A 22,696-nucleotide genomic window follows, 5' to 3' on the forward strand; every position below is an offset into this window, starting at 1 on the left:
ACTACTTTTATAGACTGGTTTTACAGCTTGTAATGATGTTTTATTGAGCTGCTTTTACCAAACAGGTTTGGTCTTGACCGCTGCTCTAATGCTCATTTTAATAACCATTTACATTAATGCTCCAGTGATGTGTCTCTTCATAAGGAGCTTTGTGTGTCATGTAACTCATCTACCCTTATAGTATAGCAAGTATAGGCAGTCTGGGAACAGGTAGGAGTAGAGTCAGTGGTGTATAGGGTGGGTCACTTACACTGATCTGGGACCAGAGACATTTCAGCTGTGTGAGAGATGGAGAGTTCAAAACTTGCTGAACTCAAAGTCTAAGTTTGTTTGCAGCCTTTTCTTAAACATGATGCAATGCAATGGAAAAAATAGTTTCATAATGCAATTACCCAGACAAGCTATGTGCTAATTAGCGAGCTTCAGAGATAAGGTGTATCTCTGCTAGCTGTTTTGTCCTAAGTCTAACTTAGCATAAAGACTGGAAGCAGTCTTGCTTGCTAAGCTAGGCTTGCTTGCTTGCTTTATTGATTGCTGCTGCATGTCAAAATAATCAATTACAAATCATTGGTATGTAGCACCTATTAACATTACATTAAAATGTATCTTTTAAATTATTGTTGAAGGCTTGCAAACTGTAGGTCATTATTCTTTTATGTAGCACTCTAGCGCTGAGCTGTATTAGTGCTAATATTAGCATTTGCATTCATATGCAAATGCTAATATTTTTTGCATTCCCCCCCCCCCCCGTTGTGGTTGCTTTGCTATTGTTAGCCAGGGAATCAATTTAGCGGAGGTGAACGGCGTGACTGTGCGATTAGGAGGCTGCAGCTTTGTGCTACGTGTGCGTTTTATTGCCGAGAAAAAGGCCAGTTCAATATGATGACTCAAAATTCATCAGGCTGGATGTGCAGACAATATTCTCTGCTGCTTATTTATAATATATTACTCATGCAGCACTATTCAGTCCTTTCAGCGCGGGCCCCGCACAATAGCTGAAATGGAATTCAAGCAGCTGGAATGTGGCTGCAGAGGGAAAGCAATATAGACAGATAGAGAAATAGAATTTTACTGGTGGAATGGAGAGGGGCTGCAAATATTACTTGACGTGTGTGCATTTATATATATATATATATATATATATAATGTTATTTTTTTCACATGCATAATTCAGCTGTTATTTTGTGTGTGTGTGTGTGTGTCTGCTGGTGGATTTAGCGTCTGAATCCCAGCCCAGTAAGAGTATCAGGAAAAGGTGACTCAAACAAACACCTGACACAGAATAAACCACCTCCCACTGACATTTAGTTTTGTGTGAAGTGGGCTGATATAAACCCTGATCATTTACTCAGCAGGAGGATATTAATGACAAATAGCACTGGGAAAAGTGACAACTAACTACTATCTTTAGATGGAATAAAATCTAAGAGCCAGTATAGGAGAGATCTGAGGGTGATACCACGTGATGGCAAGTTGTAGTTGTTGCCGTGAGGCTAATGTCTGAATCCACAATGCTGTTGGGGAAACAAAGCTCATTTTCAGAACCAGATCCTTTCCAATCCTGTTGAATCCACATAGATTAATCTTGCAACATTTTTAATTAACTTATATATAAAGTCATTTAAAGATTGTTTTTTTTTATTAAGGGCAGCAAAGGTCCACCTCCTGAATATTATGTGCCATATTTTTGTCTAAAAAATATCTGGTTCTTTAGCTGCTAAATGTTCCATTAATATCACCAGCTAGTCTCTAATGGTGTCTGTCTGCTGTTTGCTCCTGGGCAGGTAGCGGACAGTGAGTTTATCAGAGTTTTTTTTTGTTTTTTTTCTGACTTAAAACAGCAGCCTAATGCAGCTGGAAATGGAACCCAAGCATAAAAATTGCACAATGTAAAAAAAAAAAACCAAAACAAGAGGATAAAGAAGGCTTTGTAAGAGCTGAGGGGAACTGCAGAGTGTGTAGCTGTGGGTTTATCTACGAGCAGAACATTTCCCGCGACGTGCTGCTGTTTTATCCACTGTTAAACCAAAATTGATTAAAGCAGCTTTAACAAACACCACTTCAATTTTAAAGAGCGAGTTTAGATTAGTCATCAGCGGATAGCTAAGAAGGCAGAACCACTTTAGAGAGGCAGCTGAATAAATGTTTACAGCCTGCAGCTGTAACCTGAAAAAACGAGATGAACAACACTCATCGAATCTAACGAACTTATTTACAGCTCGTGTTTCACAGGCTACTTGACCCAAAATATTGGTGGTCCTGATTTAGAACCCTTACGCTGAAAAGCTGAAACACTTCCATAATAGGTCTAAAAGATGAACTGGGAGATTCATCCAACTGCAGAGTGCAGGGTTCTCTTCTTTACCAAGTTCTCTTCGGTCTAGTGCAGACAGCTGCTTGCAGAAAACACGTCTGCTCGACATTAGCCGATTCTTATTATTTTGGCAAGTTAAGATGGGGAACGCACATTTTAACAAATTCTGCAGTTATATATTTGTTGGGTGTCTGTACCAGTCCTGGTCTGCTGCTGCTGACAGCAGGGAGATTAAATCAAACTGTGGGGTGGCGAAGGATTTTAACTTTATTCATTTCCCTTTTCCATGATGCAAGAATCCACTGAGTTTTTGTCATTTGTCTGGCGACCTCCCCGCAGGCTTACATGTGACGAGGGTGTGATGTTTGTGTATTCACTCATTCATTCAGTAGCTGCTTGTTTTTAACTGCTAAAACTAGAAACTCATTGCACCACCCAGATATCCTGGCACACCTGGAACCGTAGCCCCAGCTTCTATTTGTCTCCTCACCCGTGAGCTATGGTACAAACAGCAACCACCGTAAAAAAGAAAAACAAAATAGTTACGCCAACAAAGTGAAGCAAAGATCCAAAAGAAGAACGCTAAGTACTACATCGGTGTTCAGACAGAAGGGTAGAAACCCTGCTCCGGTCTGGTGTTTGTTTTCTGGCTCTAGAACACGGATTTAAATCCTTTGTGACTTAAAAACTGTTGCACCGTCAGTTTCCTTCTCCCTGCACCTCGTTCTGTTGCAGGTCAGCTCTAAACACCAGGCAGGCAGGTGTGCATGTTCTCGGCAGGTGGCCAGATACATTTGTTGAGAGTCGGTGTTCAAAAAGCCCTGTTTAACCTTATGGACACTCCATAAATAATAAAAGTCCAAGTTTCCTCACTTAGAAAAACAGGGCCTCTGTGCTAACACACTAACTAAAGTCCAGTTCATATAGATGGGTGGACTATTAAATTAAATTTTGGAATTAGGTCATGAAAATTAAATTAATCAATGACATCTCTTAACAGACCAACCTTGCCCTCTCCACACTTGGTGCCGGTCATGACGAGGCCGGGGTCGGGCAGGTCGCCCTGCCCATCCTGGGTGCTGTAGACGTAGGTGCCGCGGCACTTCACCTCGATGCTGTCCGTCTTGATGGTGGTGTCGATGGACACGGCATTGGTGCCTTTGGGCTTCTTGGCAGCACTGTGGCACTGGATCTTACCACACTTGGCATCGCTGGGAAGAGACAGAAGCAAACACACACAGACACATTTAGCCTTTACGTTCGAAGGACAAGTCAACAGATGCTAAAACGGATGGGATTAGGGACGAGCCAGAGTTTGACTTCTGTCTGTGAATCAGTTGTGATTTACCAGCTGATACCTCTGCTGCAAAGATGACTGTAAGTCAACAAACCTGATCTTGGTGTTGGGTGGTGCGGTGTGTGACTGCAGAGATTCATGCAGTTTAGAGAGAGGTGTTTTTTTTTTACTAATTCAAAAGTTTCTAGATAATTACAGCATAAGGGATTTAATCACTTTTATTAACAAGTCCTGAATTGTCTTTTTTGAAATTTCCCCCCGATGATGTAGCAAAAATAATTCATTGCATATAAAATCTCAGTATCCACATAGGTCCATCCTTAGTTGAGAGACTTTTGGATGCTGCAGGAGGAAAGAGTCGTTCTTTATTTTTATTTTGTCAGCGTCTACGTCTTCCTCATTAATATGCAGATTCAAATGGATAAACACACACACACACACACACACACACACTCACACAGTGTGCCATGAGGAAAAAAACAAGTGAGGAGGATTACAGAGTGATGGGCAGATAGCGGCTGGTGTGTAGATTATTCTGCGTCTTTAAAAACAGGCAGACAGAGCATTTCCATATCCTCTAATCAGCTCTGTGACTCACTGTGGCCAGAAAACACTCTAATGACTCCTGTGGGACTTCATAATGGATTTGGGCAGTGGTGGATCATACAAGGCCGCCGTCAGCCACCTTAATCCACGAGCTCATTTACATAGCTAAGTCGCTAATTTAAATCCATTAATTAGCTCTGGCACTGTTGCATGGAAACTGTCTCTGAGAGGTGTGTGGTGACAGTGTACAGAGGGCCTGGCTCTGTGAGAGTGTGTGAGTGTGTGAACTGTATCAGGAACATGTATCTGCTGTCTAGAATCCTTATCACCTGCACTACAGCCCACGTATCTACCCTATAGTAGTAACGGCTACTCAATGCTCATGGGTTGGAGGGTCAGCTTGTTGACAGGCTGCTGTGATGGTCCTGAGTTGATGTCTGTTGTGATTTGTCAGCATCTCTCACCTTTTCTCACACTTCATGTAGTTGCCGTGTTCGTCTTTCCCGCAGTTTCCAAAAGCGTTTCCCGCTGCGTTGACGTCTTGGAAGCAGGCATCGTGGGCCGGTCGAGCTCCTGAAAGCACAACATATTCCCATCAGGCCCTCTGGACTCGACCTGTTTACTTGTATTACTGCTGCTAAACCATGTTAGCAATGATCTCCTCCACAGACAGCGAATTGGTATTGTTCCTGCCTCACGAAGCGCTTGGCAACAGGTACAGTTAATGCCAGTCTCAGCCACCTGTTTGTCCACTGCAGAGATGATGAGGGGAGAGGACAGTGCTCAGCTGACAGACCCTCAGAGATGTGTGGCTAATATCAGATTTTAAGAACGTTTAACCTCGAGCGTAACACTGATCTGAGCGAGTGGGTTCAGATTAAGGTTGTGTGCGTTTTGCGGTCGTAGACTTTTCATTACCGTAGCCCCAGAGCTGCAGGCACTGCTGTTCGTGGGTGAGGCACATGCCGTTGTAGCAGTAGGCCAGCCCGTACTGACAGGACGAGCCGTCCAGCAGGTAGACGTTGGCGGGACAGTAAGGAGAGGCCCCGGTGCAGTACTCCGGCAGGTCGCACGCCCCCGCTGGCCCCCGGCACATGGTACCTGCCTGCTTCAGCTGGCACAGACAGGAAACAAGCAAGGAGAGGGATAGAGGGAGAGGAGACCACAAGACATCTGAAACAACATGACCATCACTAATGTGGTAAAGCTCAGAGGGAAGACGCAGAGTGAACCCTGTCTTGTAGGCAGACTAACTGAAACCAACTTAAAGCTGAATAATAGATGCTTTGTTTCCACTTGGGAACAGCAGAACAGGAGGAAAACCCAACATCTGGTGTTGTAAAATTGTAATTGGGTGCATCCAGCAGCATTAGCATTCTTTAGGAGTCGCGTTTGTTTCCCCCCCCGATCCATTTAAGTCCAATATTCACTCTCCTTTTAGCTCTGCTTTGGTCTCCACCGACTCCTGAGAGAAATCTTCAGCTCTTTATCTGCTAAATGCTCCACTATGTTCACCCTCTGGTCTCTCACTGTGTTTGCTGCTGAGCAGGTAGTGGACAGTGGCTTTTATCAGAGCAGTTGTAGCTGTTCTTGTACAGACAGTACATAAGTCTTCGCCATCTTCAGCCTTTGTCTGTGCCGTCAGGCTAAAGCTCCGCAGAGTTCGGGTTCACGCTGCTGTGTGTGTGTGTGTGTTACAATGGGATGTCAGGATCTGAACAGCGAGATGAGAGCAGAGATTAAAAGTGTTGGTGTGATGTGAAGGCGACGAGCCCCCCCCGCCCGCTGTGATGGGAGCTGACACGCTGAGGGTACAGTGTGCCAACACCCTGACATGATGACTGACACTGAACTAACGATACTGAGATACTACTGCAAACGAGGTGAGCTGCCTCCTACGCCGCCCTGCCTGCACGTGTGTGTGTGTGTGTGTGTGTGTTTCTTACTTTGCAGCCCTCGCAGCACACTCCATGGGCACACTGTGCATCCTCCTTCAAGGTGCAGTTATTGGCATTGCAGCAGTCATTGGTGCATTCCTGCAAAGACACAAACTCGATATATCAACTCAGTCATGGGCCTAAACCTACACACCCACAGTCCCAGCCCTCAGTCCTCAGACCTCAGTCCCAGTCCACCTATAGCCCAAAATCCACTGCTTTCTGATAAGTCACCATTTAACAAGGGTTAATAAATTGTTGGGTTGCCAGTTTGTGAAAATCTATCCCCCTTTTGAGTCGTTAAGTCATTTAAGAGTCAAGAGAAGAGAGAAAAAAAAACCTCCCACTTTCTAATAAGCCATTACTAAGTCATTAATAAAGCGTAAGAAACTCAAGTTGGCATTAAAAGGTTTATAAGACAGTATAAAAGGCTAACACACACTGTGTCAGCAGTTTGTAGTGAGCCATCAGCATGATTCAGCGAGGCATCTGTAATCACACGCACTTAGGAATGTTAATAAGTAAGTCCTCAAATCGAAGACGGGGTGTGAACTCCCCCAGGTGCAACTCATTTTTTTCCTTTCAAAGTGTCCTGTAAATAAACATTAACATTTCTTCTCATCAGACACTCGTGAGTCGCGGTTCCAAAAGCGACAGATGACTGACAAGTCACCATTTCAACAGATGCTGGCAGGAAAATAAAGAAATAAAAGTCCATATATATATATATATATATATATATATATATATATATATATATATGCGACTTTGCCGCCGTTCTTGTATCACACGAGTGACAACATCTCCCGTTGCCATGGCACCCTTCTCTGAGCCACGGTTACGGTCAAAACAAATGTGGGAGTTGACTCAAGCTAGAGGTATAAAAAAAAAAACAAAACAAAACAAAAACTGCCAATTATACTGGCAGGAAAGAACGGAGAGGGGATTATGGGTGAACACAACAACAACAACAACAACAACAAAAAGCACTGACTTGTTTGTAGTGTGATGTTCATTTGAACATCAAGACGGAGCCTGTGCTTTAATTCTAAAACTGAAATGTCATGTTCCACACTCCCATTTTCTCTATAACGCTGTCTTATTCTTTTCAAAATAAAACCTTTGTCCTTCCTGAATGTACTGTAAGACACTGGTGCTTGTAAAAGATTTGATTTTGAAATAATTCTGACTGATTCTTTCTCCTAACAAAAAAAAAAAAAGAGGATTGCCCTTAGTTTGCCAATCAGGAACTCCACATCCATGTTTGTTATGTCTGTCACACATCTGTCTCCGGTGTGTGTGTGTGTGTGTGGGGGGGGGGGGGGGGGCAGTCCATGATGAGTCCATTAAGCATCATTCTGCAGCTCGTCTCATTTGCAATGCTAAGACCAAGTGGCTCGTCGGCAGCCGGAGCTCTGACTTGTCAGCCCGGCTCTGAGTGGGAGTCATAACAAACAGCCCCGTCAGCGGCGCTGCTGCTGTCAGCTACCAATTTGCTTCCTCTGTTTTCAATTTGCTCTGCTGCTTGAACCAGAGGAGGTTTACTTAACCTCTGGGTCTATTGAGCGCAAACACTTCATTCTGATTCGAGGGAAACTTTCAGCCGCGTTGCACGAACGTGACGCACAGCGCATTAATGATGAGGCCGCGACGATGCTTTTCCCTCAGTGACATCAATATAGATCGAATTTTATATATATATGTATACACACACACACACACACACACAAAGCTGGATGAGGAGATTGATATCAGTGTCTCACAGTTCGAGGTTATGAGCGTGAGACAAAACCAAAACCTCTGATCAGCATCCATCAGGCAACCTGAGACATTGCACAGGAGTGCTGGGTGGATGGATACACTGTTGTTTGTCAAGAAATAGTTCCAGGAAGTAACAAATTATTAAGAACAAATACTCACGTCAGGTTCTCCGCAGTCGCACTCTTCACCCTCCTCCACGAAGCCGTTACCGCACTTCTTGCCCCCCACCAGGTCCTTCATGTTGGGCATGTTGTAGAGACACATGCCCCCTCCCTTCTGGAAGTAGCTGTCCAGGTCCCGTTTACTGCAGCGACTGAAGACTCGCGGGAATGGATGCCTGCACGCAGACATTTTCATACCATAATAAGAAGCTTGTGTTTTTTTTTTTTTTTTATATATATAACATCTCAATTTGAGCAGGTTGACGCTGAAGCCTGTGGCGCAGCAGCAGCAGCAGCAGAGGCTCACCCAGTTGCGGCAGCCATCACGCAGCCTCCCTGCTCGGCGGTGGCCTCCACACAGCAGCCCTCGTGGTCGTGGCTCATGCCGAAGTTGTGGCCGATCTCGTGGGCCATGGTGGCGGCGGCGCCGATGGACAGCTCGGAGTGGTCCTGTGGTGGGGCAGTGAATCAGATGATGATGATGACTGAAAGGTATGGCTGATAAAGATTATCTAATACCGCAGCTGTCACCTTAAGACCCCCTGTGGTGTACTGTATTTTTTAGCTGGATGCGTGTCACGGTCTGCAGGTCATTTAGGTCCATTTCATTTACAAAGTGTGTTATCGCATTTGCATTTAAGGGAGGATCACACAGGTTAATTAGACGAAAGCATGTTGACCGATGCTGATTACGTGTTGCCTGAGGTCATGCAATTTGAAGGAGGGCCGTAGCAACAATAAGGACGGTTGACATCCCATAATAGAAGCTGCACCACAGAGACATCCAAGGAAAAAAATAATCCTGTAAAGTTTGGAGAGGTATCATGTTTTCCTTGTTCACCATCTTAAATTAACATGCTAATATTTGCTAACTAGGACTAAACAGAGGGTTAAGTTAATCCTGAATGTTAGCAGAACACATTTCATGGGAATTCATACAACACTTCATCCTCAGGGGACCATGACTGACCTTACAAAACCTCACAGCTGTCCATTCGATACTTATTTATCCTTTGCTACTTATTTGTAACATGTGGATAAAGTGTGTGTGTCAGTATGTGTTTTCGATGAGGTGAGATGATGTCAGGTTTAAAGCTTGTGAAGTAAGAAACAGCTACAGTGTCCTAGTTCCAAAGGTAAAAAAGTCAGACTCACAGGATAGAGCTACACACACACACACACACACACTGCGCAGTAACAGTATTCAGATGTATTTAGCTCCTCTAGCTCCTCTTTGATCCGCTGAAAGCTGTCATTCACTCTTAGCTCTGCCTCTGAATTATGCATACTGTATAAAATAGGAATGTGTTCACTGTCTGGAAATGCTGATGCTCTGCACTGAAATCCTTCCCGTGTCATTTAGCGCGCCGGAGGGGGGGCCAAACCACGGAGGTAACGCGGGGTGAGGTGGTGATGTGCGGCTCGGTCAGCCACAGGACATTTGGATTCTACAGAGGCCACGTCTGGCCCCGCAGGAAGGCTGACAGCCTATTAGAAGCAAATCAAGCATTGAAAGGCTATCGATCTCTGCGGCCGCATCCATTCACGTACATGAAGCCATACAGTTGCACAGGCTGAATAATACCACAGAGTGGGTGTTTTACAGCTGCAGGAAGCCAGGCAAGATTTGAATGTTAATATTCTAAACTACCAAGAGGGGCTGCAGGAGAGGGAAGTACTGCACCAGGACTCTGGTGCTCTACTAAGTGGGTTCAACTGTCCTGATTTAAAAAAAAAAAAACTTTCAAAACTAAGGTGGAAGAAAAACTAGACTGCAAAAGGAGCAATTAAAGAAAGTCAATAATCTTATTTTAGAATAATAGATTTTTTTTTTTTCCAAATAATGTTCTTGCATTAGATAACACTAGATATAAATCTGATATAACTGGCAGGTAAGACAAGGTAACTGGAATTGATTTATCTTATTTAATCTGTGGCTGTAACACTGATGATCCCAAAGAATATTAAGAGTTTCAGACTAGTCTCAAAACCAAAACTGAACAGCGCAGTGAGCTTCTTTTTTTTAAAAAGTTCTGCCCAGACTCCAGCAGGACCAGGAGTCGTGAACTGTGGAGTCCATGGCTCAATTCAATTTTTTTTTTTCCCCCTCCTCTATTATTTCAGCTTCTTTACCATCCCATCCACCAGGAAACTGCCTGCAATCTGAGATGTGAATAAGAAAAATGAAACTGAATATTAAAATAAACACTCTGAAGCATCACATGGGACCAAATTAGACACAGCGAGCTCTGCTGCTCTCAGTAAATGATCCTTACCCCCTGTGTCACATGCAGTGTGGGAGCACAACACACGTTAGCGGATGTGTGATGCACACATGCAGTGTTCAGGTTGTGTTGATTTTAAATGTCAGCCATTTCTCCCATAACATCAAATATTCATAACTACTCATGACTTTCAGGAAACTTTAACATACTGACTGTAGCCTGCAGCCTTATACAGGTGTTAGCATAGCTGCACGCTATGCTAAAATGTTAAAATCTGTCTTATAATTGGTATTTAGTGTGTGATGAAGATCGCGCCCATTGTCAGAATTATTAATCAAATTATTAATCATGTGTTCCTCCCACCCCAGTGTTTCTGGACAGTGTACAAAGCTACAGCGCCACCAGTGGAGTCCAATGAAGCTGCTTTTTCATCGGCATCGCAGGATTTTTACATCCTGTAAGTATATAACTTGCTTATTTAAGTTTGTAGAAGCGATGATCTGATTTCTATATTTTTGGAGGACGCTCTGCATACAAAGGCCGGGCAATCAATAAGAGATGGATTCAAGCTGGGAGAAGGGACGGAGTTCTTACGACTGAGAACAAAACAGAGCTGAGGAGGGGAAATGTATTCCCACATACCACGTTGATGCCTCCAGAGTTTTCCAGGCTGCACATCCCCTCCAGCGGTGCCATCCCGATAGTCGTCCCCTTGAAAATCACACCGCTGTCACAAACAAACACATAAAAGAGAAATCACTTAACCTTAATCTCCTCCCTGTTCACTTCACTCCGCAAGTGGATGCACATTGATTGCAGATGCCGTGCGCAGCGGCAGAGGCGAATAAGCCTGTCTAAGATGCGGGAGAGGAACTTCAATCCACCACGCGGTCTCTCTGCGGTTGTCACACATCCAAAAACAAAAAAAAATCAAGCCCTGTCTGATGGATCGAAACAAAATAGGCCCTGTGGTATCAGCACAACTAATTATAGAGCGAGAGGGGCCAACAATTTACTGCTTACAGATGAATCTACATATGTGTGTGTGTGCTGTGTGCCGGCATGCGGAGTCGTTGGGGCCAATTACAACCCAAGATCTTCAGCTTAATAAAATCCCTGTTCAACTAATCATTTGTCAATTTATACATGAAATACGAAAAATTATCTGACCCAAAGCTGGGAGTGTGTGTGTGTGTGTGTGTGTGTGTGTGTGTCAGCGGAGCCACACAGAGGCTCCTCAGGGGAGAGGAGGTTGCACGTAGGAGGGTGTGGAGCTAATCAGCTTTTCTTATTAGCTGAGGTACGACGATGATTAGGAACCCGTGCGTTAACATCAGGAGGGCGGAGGAGTCTGCAGTTTCCTCTCACCAAACTGAAACCAAACCACTGATTGGCTCCTCCTGAGGTGAGGGTGGAGAACGACTCTCCCGAGCTTATCGAAAAAAGAGGGAACGGACACTTAAAGGTGGTCTTATATGCACGGTTTTGGAGATCGTTCCTTCAGGTAATATAACGGCAAATAATAATAATAATAAGCAACAATCCATCAGACAGGCTGTCAACAAGCCTCCTGTGGGAGAAATACACTCTTTTCCCGTGTAATGAGGGATCATCAGTGACATTTCAGCTGGTTTCACTTCCAGCTCCACCTCCTGATGAAGTGCTTTAGCTAATCTGGGTAATCTTCCGCATATCTCATAATGTTTTACTACAAAATAAAAGCATATCGGTCATAAATCAGCTATTTATTGTTATGTTGCAGCTGAAATGCAAACCTCTGCGATGATGTGACGAGCTAAAACCTAGCACAGGTTACATTAGCCACCATAAGCTAATAGTCATATCAGACCTAAGTCTCACGCTCGTTCACATGTTTCTGTCGCAACACGTCTGCAAACGCATGCGTGCACATGTGTCTGTCGCTCACGTGAGCAGCTGTGCGTTGTCATGCTTCTTGCGCGATTTCAGCTTCTGTCTCCACTGCAGGAAGGACCAGAGGGTGGCGTTGGGCTCCTCTGTGACGATGCACTGGTCCCTGTCGGTCCAAACCTCCAGGCCAATCAGAGGCACGCGGATGTTCAAAGCCCTGTAGAACTGAACACACAGAAAACAAATATGTTTCTGCACACACACACACACTCAGGTTTGTCCACAGTCTTGTCATCATAAGCTCCTGTAACACAGTCTGGTCACACAAGGCAATTTTTCTCCCCCCCCCTCAAAGGACTGTTGAAGGACAGTATTGATTAAATCCTGATGAGGCTTCAACAGCAGACATTCGCGTGCGCTTTTCATTCACCAATCATTTATTTTGGGACATCAAAGACAACAAACTTCAAATTACATTAGTAATAGATGACATCAAGATATGTGGTGACTGTACAACAATACGTATCCCTTTTGCCGAATGGAGCTGTTTTGATCTCTGGGGAGTAATTGCAGTCGGCAGCAGGAGAATCCATCAGCCTTACCTTATCCACGTAATTGGCAATTTCCATTATCCTCGCCTTGGTCTTTTCATAGTCCTTATTCTGCCGTTTAAACTGCAGGACAGGGGGGGAGAAGGGGAGATAGGGAGATTTGTGGGGTTGTGGGGGGGAGGAGGGGGGTAGAGGGGGTGTATTAGTGGCATGGATGTGATCTGCAGTCAGAAAAAAGTAAATAAAATGCTGGGGAGCAGTTCTTTCTAAAGTTCCCTGCTGATGACTAATGACCCATGAAAAACAACACCATAGCCCAACCAGCCCTGCTTTACCACTCCTACCACGGCCCATTGTCATAATTATACCAATTACAAAAAAGGGAAAAGACCAGACTCTTCATATTGGTCACCGTGTGCTGTTGCTGTTAGCGTTAATGTAGCAGGCAGAGCCCTAAAGTGACTTTTATGAAGACATAGCATCTCATCACTGCAGCTTAGTGTCTATTTAAAAGCCCTTCCACCTTTAGATTCCACCTAAATACACTCCCTCATTAAGCAGACAAATCCTTCTGGCTCATCTCCACAGGCCTGTTGCCTTTTTTTTTTTTTTTTTTTTGGTCAGCTCTGAGCGCTGAGTATGAGAGAGCTCCATTAACTGGGGTGAGATAATAGTTTAAGATGTGGACAGGACTATAGGGTGGAGTAGGTTGGAGAGCGACCAGTCAGCTTACCAGTGTGTTGTCAGCCACGATGTACAGCTCCATGTACTTGGTTGTACCCCACGTGTTCCTTTTAACCTGGCAAAGGGCAAAGGAGAAGAGAAAGACGGCTGTCAATGCTTCCTCCGTCGTTTCTGGTTTACCCTACGTTTCTGAAGCCTGCCCCGTGAAGTTCTGGCATTTCTACTTTGTAAGTATTTGAGAAAGTAAAATACCCGTACATGTCAGTGGAGTTACAGAGGTTAAAAAAAAAAAAAAAAGGAAACCATAACTGATTTTATGACCTAAGAAAATAGGCTGAAAGCTTGTAACTGCACAGACTGAAAGTGCTCCATAAAGAGGTGAAAGGCCTAATATGCATGAGCAGCCTCCAAGCCATCCACGCTGCTGGGTTTACCAGGTTTTATGATTCCTTATATCCCTCCATCATTAAGTCTCCACCCTCCTAATACTTGATTACAGCCATTAGGGAAAGACTCTGCTGTAATTAAATCTCATTGATTTATGTGTGTGTGTGTGTGTGTGTGTGTGTGTGTGTGTGTGTGTGTGTGTGTGTGTGTGTGTGTGTGTGTGGCTTGGCCCGGACCAAGAGTTTGGAGAGTAGGTGGGTGGGTGGGTGAGTGGGTGGGGGGGATCTGTGGTGCTGTGTGATGACAGCCCGTGGAATCTCAGCACACACACACACACACACACACACACGTAATGCATTCACACGTCGCATCATTCATTTGGGAAGCAAACAGTGGCAAAAGCCTTGGGGCTGGTCTGGGGTCTGCTGTGGCAGGCATTTCTGCATAACTACCCAGGATTAATAGGGAGGAGTGGCTGCGGTGGGAAGCGGGAGAGCCAAGGGCTACAGTGCAGGAGGGAGGAAGATAAAGGAGTAAAGTGGGAGACGGGGGGCAAAGAAAGATGAAAACAGTTTAAAGTGATTGAGAAGGTAAAGTAATAAATATGGGAATAAATATGAGAAGGAAAAAGCAAAGGAGTGAGAGTCAGTCCCTGCAGCAGAGACAGATGAAGGCAGAGGGGCCTGCTGAGGAGTATCATCCATAACTGCACTGTTTAGTTCTACTCCTTTATAAAGGCACAGGAAATTGACTCATAGCCATGGGCTTCAGAGACGCCCCCCCCCCCCCTCCCCCCCCAATACACACACATACACCCCACCAAATATTTCATTTATGTGAAATAAAGGTCAGTGCGCTAGCATCTGCAAACTCTTGTTTATTTTCCCAATGCAAATCGTATTCATTCAACTTAGATTCACTCCATATTGGTCATCCAACCCCCCACCCCCCTCTTCCCCCCCGCCTCCCACCCCTCTGCAGTGGCTCTATGCCACCCCCCCCCCCCCCCCCCCTCCCCCCAGGAGGGCACAGTTTGAGAACCACTGGCCTAAACCAGCCTGAAAAGCTGAGTCAAAGCCATAATTCCCTTCATTTCCAGTCAACGCGAAACCTAAATTGGCACCGAGAACTGTTCAGCATTGCGTATCGGTTTTTTCCCTGCAGAGCCAAAATGGTCTCTTGTGATTGGTGATTTCATTTTGCAACCAAAAAGAAAATGATGACTCAGTCCATCGAGCTAAAGGAAGTAAAGGAATCATTTTTTTTTTTGTCTTTAAAACTAAAAACAAAACAACAACACAGTTGTTGAAAGGTACCTCAGAAAGGTAAGCTTAGTACGTTCTAATTCAGTCGGCCAGCTTACACGTGAATAAAGAGCATCTGATGACTTTATGGGAAAGTACAATCTCAACCAGGAGGTGGATGCTGGTGTAAAGGCTTTATTCCAGGATGTTTTCTTTCTAACTTTAACCTTTCTAAGTTTTTTTTTTTTTTAGTTCTGGGGTTCTGGGTTTATCTTATCTCACTGGTTTAAATAGTGGTGTAGTGGTCCATGGAGAAGTGGGTATACTCAATTTTCACATTTTTTTTTTCAAAAGTAGTCTAAAAAAAAGCCGTTTTAGAAAACAGTGACATGTAAGACTACTCTATTAAGTTTACCCCAAAATCCGTCATTTCTACTTGCTCACTATTATAAAATGATCATGACTTGATTAGGAGCAGTTTGTAGTTACTACTGGTCACACAAGCAGCCTGGATGAATGTAAAATGTATTTATCATGAGGTAAACATGGTGTTTCTGTTATTTTTGAACATTTATTTAAATAACATACTTCAAATCTGAAGTTGACAATGCATCCTTGTTCATATTTCATCTTAAATAAAACACACAAATCATTCTCTTCCAAACATCAAAACCAATCAGATAAACTCAAAAGTGCACTGCCAGAAAACTGAAATAAATTATTTGGTTTTCAATAGCTGAACACTATTTTAGCAATGTCTCCCTTTCTTTTCATTGTTATCTGTCCCTTTACAAAATAAGACAGCCTGATCAGACCTCAATATTGTTTTAGGCCGAATCTTAAACTATTTGTCCCAATTCTTGTTTTTAACTTACTTAAAAATCAACTACCAGCCTAGCTACTTTAAAATTAAACTAGATCATGTAGGTTAGTTAGGGCTAAGTAACTTGGCTAACGTTATAATTTAGACCTTTACGATAACAAACGAGCTTCATAGACATTGAGATAATCGGTTTCATCTAACATTACAGTCTGGTATGAAATTCTTGCAAACTGGGTTGATTAAACACTTACTGAAAACCAACAATGGCGCGGTTCCCCCTCATTATCCCAATTTAGCTAGCTTCAGACTAATGTTAGGATAACGTTTGCCTTTCATAACGTTAGCCGACTCGACAGTTTAACTATTGGCGACAAAATCTCTTCTCCTCTAAATGTGCAGTCATATTGCCAGTAAAACAATGATTCGTTTGGAAACCACCTTAAAACTTACCTCAGAATATCTTCCATTAACTGGGGTGGAACACCGCCGCCTGTTGTCTGCCTGAGGTGTTAGCGACCCTACTCTGCCTCTAATTGGCCCATCAGTCCTCATGTCTAAAGTTAACCAATCTAATCAGTGAAGGCAGCGAGTACCAGCCAATTAGAGGCAGAGGAGGGTGGGTCATGACTTCACCATCCTTGAGTAAAAAATGGGCAACCTGGCTCACAGATATTATTGAATGGTGCGCATCAGGGGGATTTAGAAGGGGGTATACGCAATGCTGACTGAAAGATAAGTAGATATACGCCGTGTACCGGCGTATACCCTGGACTACACCACTGGGTTTAAAGTGGGACAGTCTAAGTTCTGGAAAAGCAGATAACATTTTCTTTTTACAAAGTGAAGGTTGAATTCATAAACTCCAGGGCTTTCACTGCTCCGTCCTTACGTTGTCTGAGCAGTAGCCCGTGTTTTAGAATTCACTGAGTGGTTATTAAAAATCACTGCTGTTTCTTCTTGCTGTGGTATTGCAGTTGGAAATCATTTTTCATATGTTTGGGGAAAAAACAGTTTGGGAAATATACTTGCTTGTCTTTGGACCCGCAGAATGAAATTGTTATTGATTTTCTCATCTGTAAGTGGATTTCCTAACCTGGTCTTATTTAAAAAAAAAAAAAAAAAAAAGCTGTGTGGAAGACTCACCCTGAAGTGAAACGGTCTGAGCAGGTCAGAGATGTGGTTGGACTGTGTGGTGTGGTGGCCGTGGGCGCAGTTTCCACCTTTAATTGGCAGTTCCTCAGCGTTCAGCAGTGAGTGGTGAAGAGGATCCACGCCGCTGATTGGCTCCAGGTAGTAGGTGTCACTAGAATTCAAGGATATCAGGCCCCTGTGTAGAGAGAGAAAAGAAAAGGATAAGCTTCTGAAGCCACCAGGATTGGTATGACATATTTCTATAATCATATTATATCATTTTTAATAATATTAAAGCTAAATGATACTTTTGTCAATATTCTTCTTCTTCTTATGTCTTTTTCCTAAAGCCCCATTGCAGGATGCAGCGAGTGAACTACCTCTGCAGAGCCCAGGGAGATGAAGATTACAGCTCATCCCTCTTCCACTGGTCTCACACTCCCCCCACTGACCCCACTGATGGACCGAGGTCTGTGTACTGTGCGTTTCCCATAGAACACACCGGTAAACCGTAAACACTGCTGAAATACATCTTTTAGACTCCACGAAAGCTGTTTGCTTTCATTTCACTGAAAACTCTAAAGATCCTCTTCCTGCGGTATCAAACCGCCCCGTCAAACACGTACAGATGATCCTTTCCTCTCCTGCGGAAAAAGCCGCGATGATGAACAGTGGAGCCTGAAGACTTTTGCTGTCCCAGACAACACCCAACAGTAAAAAAAAAAAAAAATTTAAAGCAAAGAGAGTCATTGTGCTACAGCGACTGTCTGGGGGGTGGGGTGAGTGGATGTGGCAGAGACGGAGGCAGAGATGGAGCCTCTCTCGTTTCATCCAGACAGACTCTCAGACACATACTTGTCCCTCTGTTCTTATGAGGATCTACTGACTACAGTTCCACTGTCTCACAGTATCACAGCTGACTTGCAGCTCTTCGCTTTCACTCCAAAAAACTCCAGAGACTCATTGGATCGTGACCTCTGACCCCCAACTCCGGTTTAGCTAGTCAACCTACGAGAATCCACAAGAAATGTCTGAGCTCCTCTAGAAAGTGATGTCCATTACATCGTCCGTCCTCCAGAGGACAAGTTTTATCTTCTCAGGGTTAAATGCTCAGTGCATACATTCATCTTATGTGTTCATATTAAAGAACTGATTGATATCTGTCTCAAAAATCCGAATATTATCAGTCTAAGCATTTTATAATTGGTAAATCTACTACAAACTTTAAAACTACATCGAAAGGACATTTGCATAATTCATCTGTAAATGCTTCATTATATTTCAAAATAGCAGAGAGCAGTCATGAGGACATCTTTTACTGTCTTTTCTATTCCTACTTAAATCATAAAATAAAGTGCTACCACCGAGGCAAACTAATTCGAAAGGAATCTATCTGTCCATCTCCGTCCTGACCCTGGGAAATAACGATTCACGCAGGCTCTGCTCGCCGTGGTTCAATATGCATTTGAAGTCTGTATGAAAACTATTTCACCTTGTCTGTGAACGTTTTGTCGCCGTTGCTATTTATTTCACACACACAATAGGCACAAAGAGAATCCAATTGGGTTTTTTTTTTTTTGTGTGTGTGAAAGGAGTTGTGCTGGTTATTCTGCTCATCCTGCGCCGCATGACCATATGAGCACAGCTGAGCTCTGAGCCATGCTTTGTGAGAAAATAGAGTTTTTTTTAAGTAATTATACGTCCAAGGCTGTTTAACAATATACCCTAAAACCATGTAATTCATCCTGAGTCAATACAAAATAGCTCGTTACGGCATGAAAGTTGCCGACAGGAAAAAAAAAAATGAGCTGGGGGGGTTGGGGGGTGAAAATGAAAACACGCAGGACTGCTGGAGGACTGGAGATAAGAACAGAGAAGGTCAATGCTAAAACCTCCACAAAAAAAAGTTCTGATCCCCAAACTTTGTTATCCTGTGCAGTGGAGGCCTCCGGTTAACTGCACATTTTTTTTTATTTTGCAATCACAAGATTTTTCTTTTGCATTATCATCAGTTCGTGCAGGATCGGCCAATTACAAGGAAAAGCCTCAAACTCCACAGAGTAAAATGATGGGTGGGTGTTTCATCCAGCACTGCAGCTGGAGCGCAGCAAATAGCCTTATCAAGGTACGTCCTCAGCTCCTTTATCCTTATGCACAAATCCCACCAGAAAACAGTGTCATTTTCTCAACCCCCTTCATTAAAACGCAGGAAATAGTCTGTGCCATAATCAGGATCATCTAATGAGAGCAATGGGGGACAGACAGAGGAGTCAATGTCTTTCACTGTTTGCGAAAGACATTGTTGATTCATAGTTTATGACAGCGCTGTTGCCTAGCAGAGAAAACATCCGTGCTGACCTATGACAGGACGCTTTCATTCTGGCTCGAGAGAAAACAACAAGCGTCACACATTCCTCTTTCCCTGCTTAATCACACCAAATCCCTGTCATTTTTCCTGCTGATTTTATTTGTCTCCTGCCACACCTCTGTGACATTCTCATTTCATGTTCAGGGTGGCCGTTCCTCTGCCTGCTAAAATAACATTTCCGTTGGTAAGAGATTTAGCGGAGGCTTTTGTCCGGGACTGATTTATGAGGAGGGATAATAGCAGAGTAAACACTGTTTCTGTGTGATCATCAGAAATTACAAGGAAAGCAAAGGTCAGCTAGCACTTTAAAATGACTCTGTTCATCCTTTATGAGTCTGTGAAGAACACACAGAATGAGACGAGAGGCAGAACAGATGATTTTGCTCTTTCTAGAACAAACTGAGGGAGCTGTTTAGTGGGAGAAGAACAGCAAGAGTCTTACTGTCGTAGGATTTAAAGCTTATTCTACTGTTGATGTTAATGAAAGATTAATCTCCCAAACTCTAACTTGTATTTTGGGCTTAGTGATTTGGACTCTCAATCAAAAGCATGTGGGATTTATCAGTGTAAGGCTGAATATCATTACAAAGCTAATAAACATTACAAAAGTAGCATGTGCAGTGCTAATATCCAGACGTTTTTGAACGTCCTCTAACAGCTTAGAGTACTTTTTCTTACTGCTTTCTGTTCTAGGAAATCTGACTTTGAGCATGAAAGTTTATTTTGGACCTCAGGAACTTTAGTTTGCCTCCGGAGGGCGCTGTGTGAACTCACATAAACGTCCTCAACTGATGTCACTCAAGTCATTGTGGGTTTGAGTCCGACTACAAGTCTGACCAGACCTCTGTAGCGCGCTACAGGCTACATTAGCATGCTACTAGCATGACCCCACCGCAATCTTGGACTGAATTAGCCGCAGTCACGTTGCACTGCATTTTGGACCTCAGGAACTTTAGTTTGCCTCCAGAGGGCGCTGCGTGAACTCAGATAAACGTCCTCAACTGATGTCACTCAAGTCATTGTGGGTTGAGTCTGACCACAAGTCTGACCAGACCTCTGTAGCACGCTACAGGCTACATTAGCATGCTACTAGCATGACCCCACTGCAATCTTGGACTGAATTAGCCGCAGTCACGTTGCACTGTGGGTAATGTAGGCCAGATTTTGACAAAGAAGAGGACGATCCCTGTGGATGTGCTGCATCGGTTTTAATCCTCCCACTAAATTAGTGTTGTCTTTTAGCTCAGTGTTTACTTACGGGCCTGTTCCAGAGCTTTCTATCGCATCACCGTATCTGAAAAGCAAGCTAAGACATGAAACCAAGGGAATCAGGTTTCCATTTCTCTTTAAACATCTGTGTTTTATTCACGCAGAGTTTTTGTAAGGCTGCGTGACCATAACACAGCCGTACATAAAGAAACAGAATGGCTTAATACAGTGTAATCACTGTTTGTTTTTCAGTCCACGAACATAACTGGCATCAGTCGGCCCACGTTTGGGCGGCTCTCTGAATGACTGGACATTTAGAAAGCATTTACATTCTGCTGGCTTCCAGATCTCTCTATTCTCCACCCCCCCCACCCCACGTCTGCTCTGTTCTCATCAAAGCTGCTGTCAACAGGCAGCATCTGGCTACCTTCCCAGATCAGGACAGAGGGACTTGACGAGTGCTGACAGACGTGTCAGCACCGAAGCAGCCACAATCCGAAAAGAGAAATATAAAGATTTTCTTCCAACTTAATGCAAAACTTCCTCAAACTCTTTATCTGTTTAGATTTACTGAACGGGCGTTTGAATTAATTCCTACTAAAGCCCCCACTGAGCTGTAATTTGATGTCTCTTTTATTGGATCAAATTCATGACTATATATCTACATAAATATATATATATATTTTTTGAGAAGCACATCCTGCCAGGAGAAAGCTTCAGTCTGAGTCTCTGTCTGAGGGTTTTAAGACTTTTAAAAACCGCTGCCTGGATCCCCCCCCCCCCCGAAGAGGATCAGATCACTCAGTTTTGTGACAACCTGAAGAAGAGGGAAAAGAAGGAGAGCTGTAACAGAGCAGGCTCAACTTTCTGTGTTTGTGTTCAAAACGTGTTAAGGGGCGAACTCCAGGCTCAGTGGCAAACATTAAAGCTGTGCAGTGAGACTTTCAGAATCCCTGAATCCAGGTGAGCCAGGTGAGGGGCTGCGGTTAAGTAAACGAAGACTGCAGCAGCTAAAACACGTGAGCGTTCCTCCAACGGTATTTCCACACGGTGTGTGTCAGTTTTGCAATCATGTTGATTGAACACACATTTGTTTCAGGATGTGCACTATGGGCAGCAGTGGTTAGCACCGTCTCCCCACAGCAAGAAGGTTCTGGGGTCGAAATCCACCGGCCTGGGTGTTAGTGGTCCAGCCCCCCCCCCTCCCCCCTTTCAGTCCAAAGACCATGCGGATTAGGTTCACTGTACTTCCCCCACCCAGTGTTTCAGTTTATCTCCAATCCCATTAATTTGCAATTAATTAATCAAATTACCACAAAGAAGTAATTACAACCACAAAATAGGGTCTTGGGCCCTGAGGACAGTTGCCCTCTTTGCTCAGTAGGTAATCCAGCCTTGATTAGTATGGACTTTTTACTTAGACCGTATCCACAGTTTTTTTTTTTGGTCCTTTCAGTGCAGAGAGCAGTGCATGTAAACAAGCTGCTGATTATCATCCATGTTTGTTATGGTGCATGTGACAGTTCATTACTTACCAGTGGTTCAGTGTGTTTTCTTGTGTATTTACACATTGATAAGGTTTATGCTCCTTCCTGACTTTGTTCCAGGCGTAACCAGTAATGGTAGCTGGCAGCTCTGGAGCTAGCCGAATCCAAAAGGACTGTATTTCTTAATAACTTTGTTATGGATGATAGTGCATTCATCAAACGTGTGCATTCATATTCATGAGACATCAGCGAGGCTTTGCCCGCAATAACAGTAAAACACTTTGAATCTGAATGACCTCAGTAAACCTGCTGTAATTTGTCTGGGTCAAATTAGAGCAGCTTTACTCAAACTGAACCCCCCCAAAAAAATACTGCTGACTGTACCTGACCCCTGAGCATGTGCTGAGAGCTACCCAGGACTCTGGATGTCCTTTCACACGGCCGTGGTAGAAGCAGTGATCCTGAAAGAGAAAAGAGTCGACATCATTACTTGATATTTCATCTGGGGAGGGGGGGAAGCTTTAAAAAGCCATGTGGACGTTTGCGCCTCCGGCGCATCCCGACGATGAATCGATCCGCTGGATCGACTCCGTGGTGTAAGCATCACCTAAAGCGAGCCAGGTGCTCCTGTTTCACGACCACAGCCGCCGGTAGAAATCAGCGCCTCTCTGCATCTCAACAACGAGCGTGAGGAATCAATAA

At 43.9% G+C, this 22,696-nt stretch overlaps 1 protein-coding gene across 2 annotated transcripts in view; it reads right to left on the minus strand.

Moving 5' to 3' along the window:
- Positions 1–22,696, minus strand: part of adam19a (ADAM metallopeptidase domain 19a) — a 103,495-nt gene that overhangs the window by 10,553 nt on the left and 70,246 nt on the right. For both annotated transcript variants that reach the window (XM_041031213.1, XM_041031212.1), the window contains exons 5-16: positions 22,379–22,455; positions 16,943–17,126; positions 13,395–13,460; positions 12,713–12,784; positions 12,169–12,335; positions 10,884–10,968; positions 8,324–8,466; positions 8,015–8,192; positions 6,104–6,193; positions 5,076–5,271; positions 4,622–4,730; positions 3,321–3,525 (exon numbers count right to left, since the gene is read on the minus strand). In XM_041031213.1, coding sequence (XP_040887147.1) covers positions 3,321–3,525; positions 4,622–4,730; positions 5,076–5,271; positions 6,104–6,193; positions 8,015–8,192; positions 8,324–8,466; positions 10,884–10,968; positions 12,169–12,335; positions 12,713–12,784; positions 13,395–13,460; positions 16,943–17,126; positions 22,379–22,455 — 1,572 coding nt within the window. The remainder of the gene's footprint in view (positions 1–3,320; positions 3,526–4,621; positions 4,731–5,075; positions 5,272–6,103; positions 6,194–8,014; positions 8,193–8,323; positions 8,467–10,883; positions 10,969–12,168; positions 12,336–12,712; positions 12,785–13,394; positions 13,461–16,942; positions 17,127–22,378; positions 22,456–22,696) is intronic.

Source organism: Toxotes jaculatrix, chromosome 23, assembly GCF_017976425.1.
Source record: "Toxotes jaculatrix isolate fToxJac2 chromosome 23, fToxJac2.pri, whole genome shotgun sequence".
Classification (NCBI taxonomy): Eukaryota; Metazoa; Chordata; class Actinopteri; family Toxotidae; genus Toxotes; species Toxotes jaculatrix.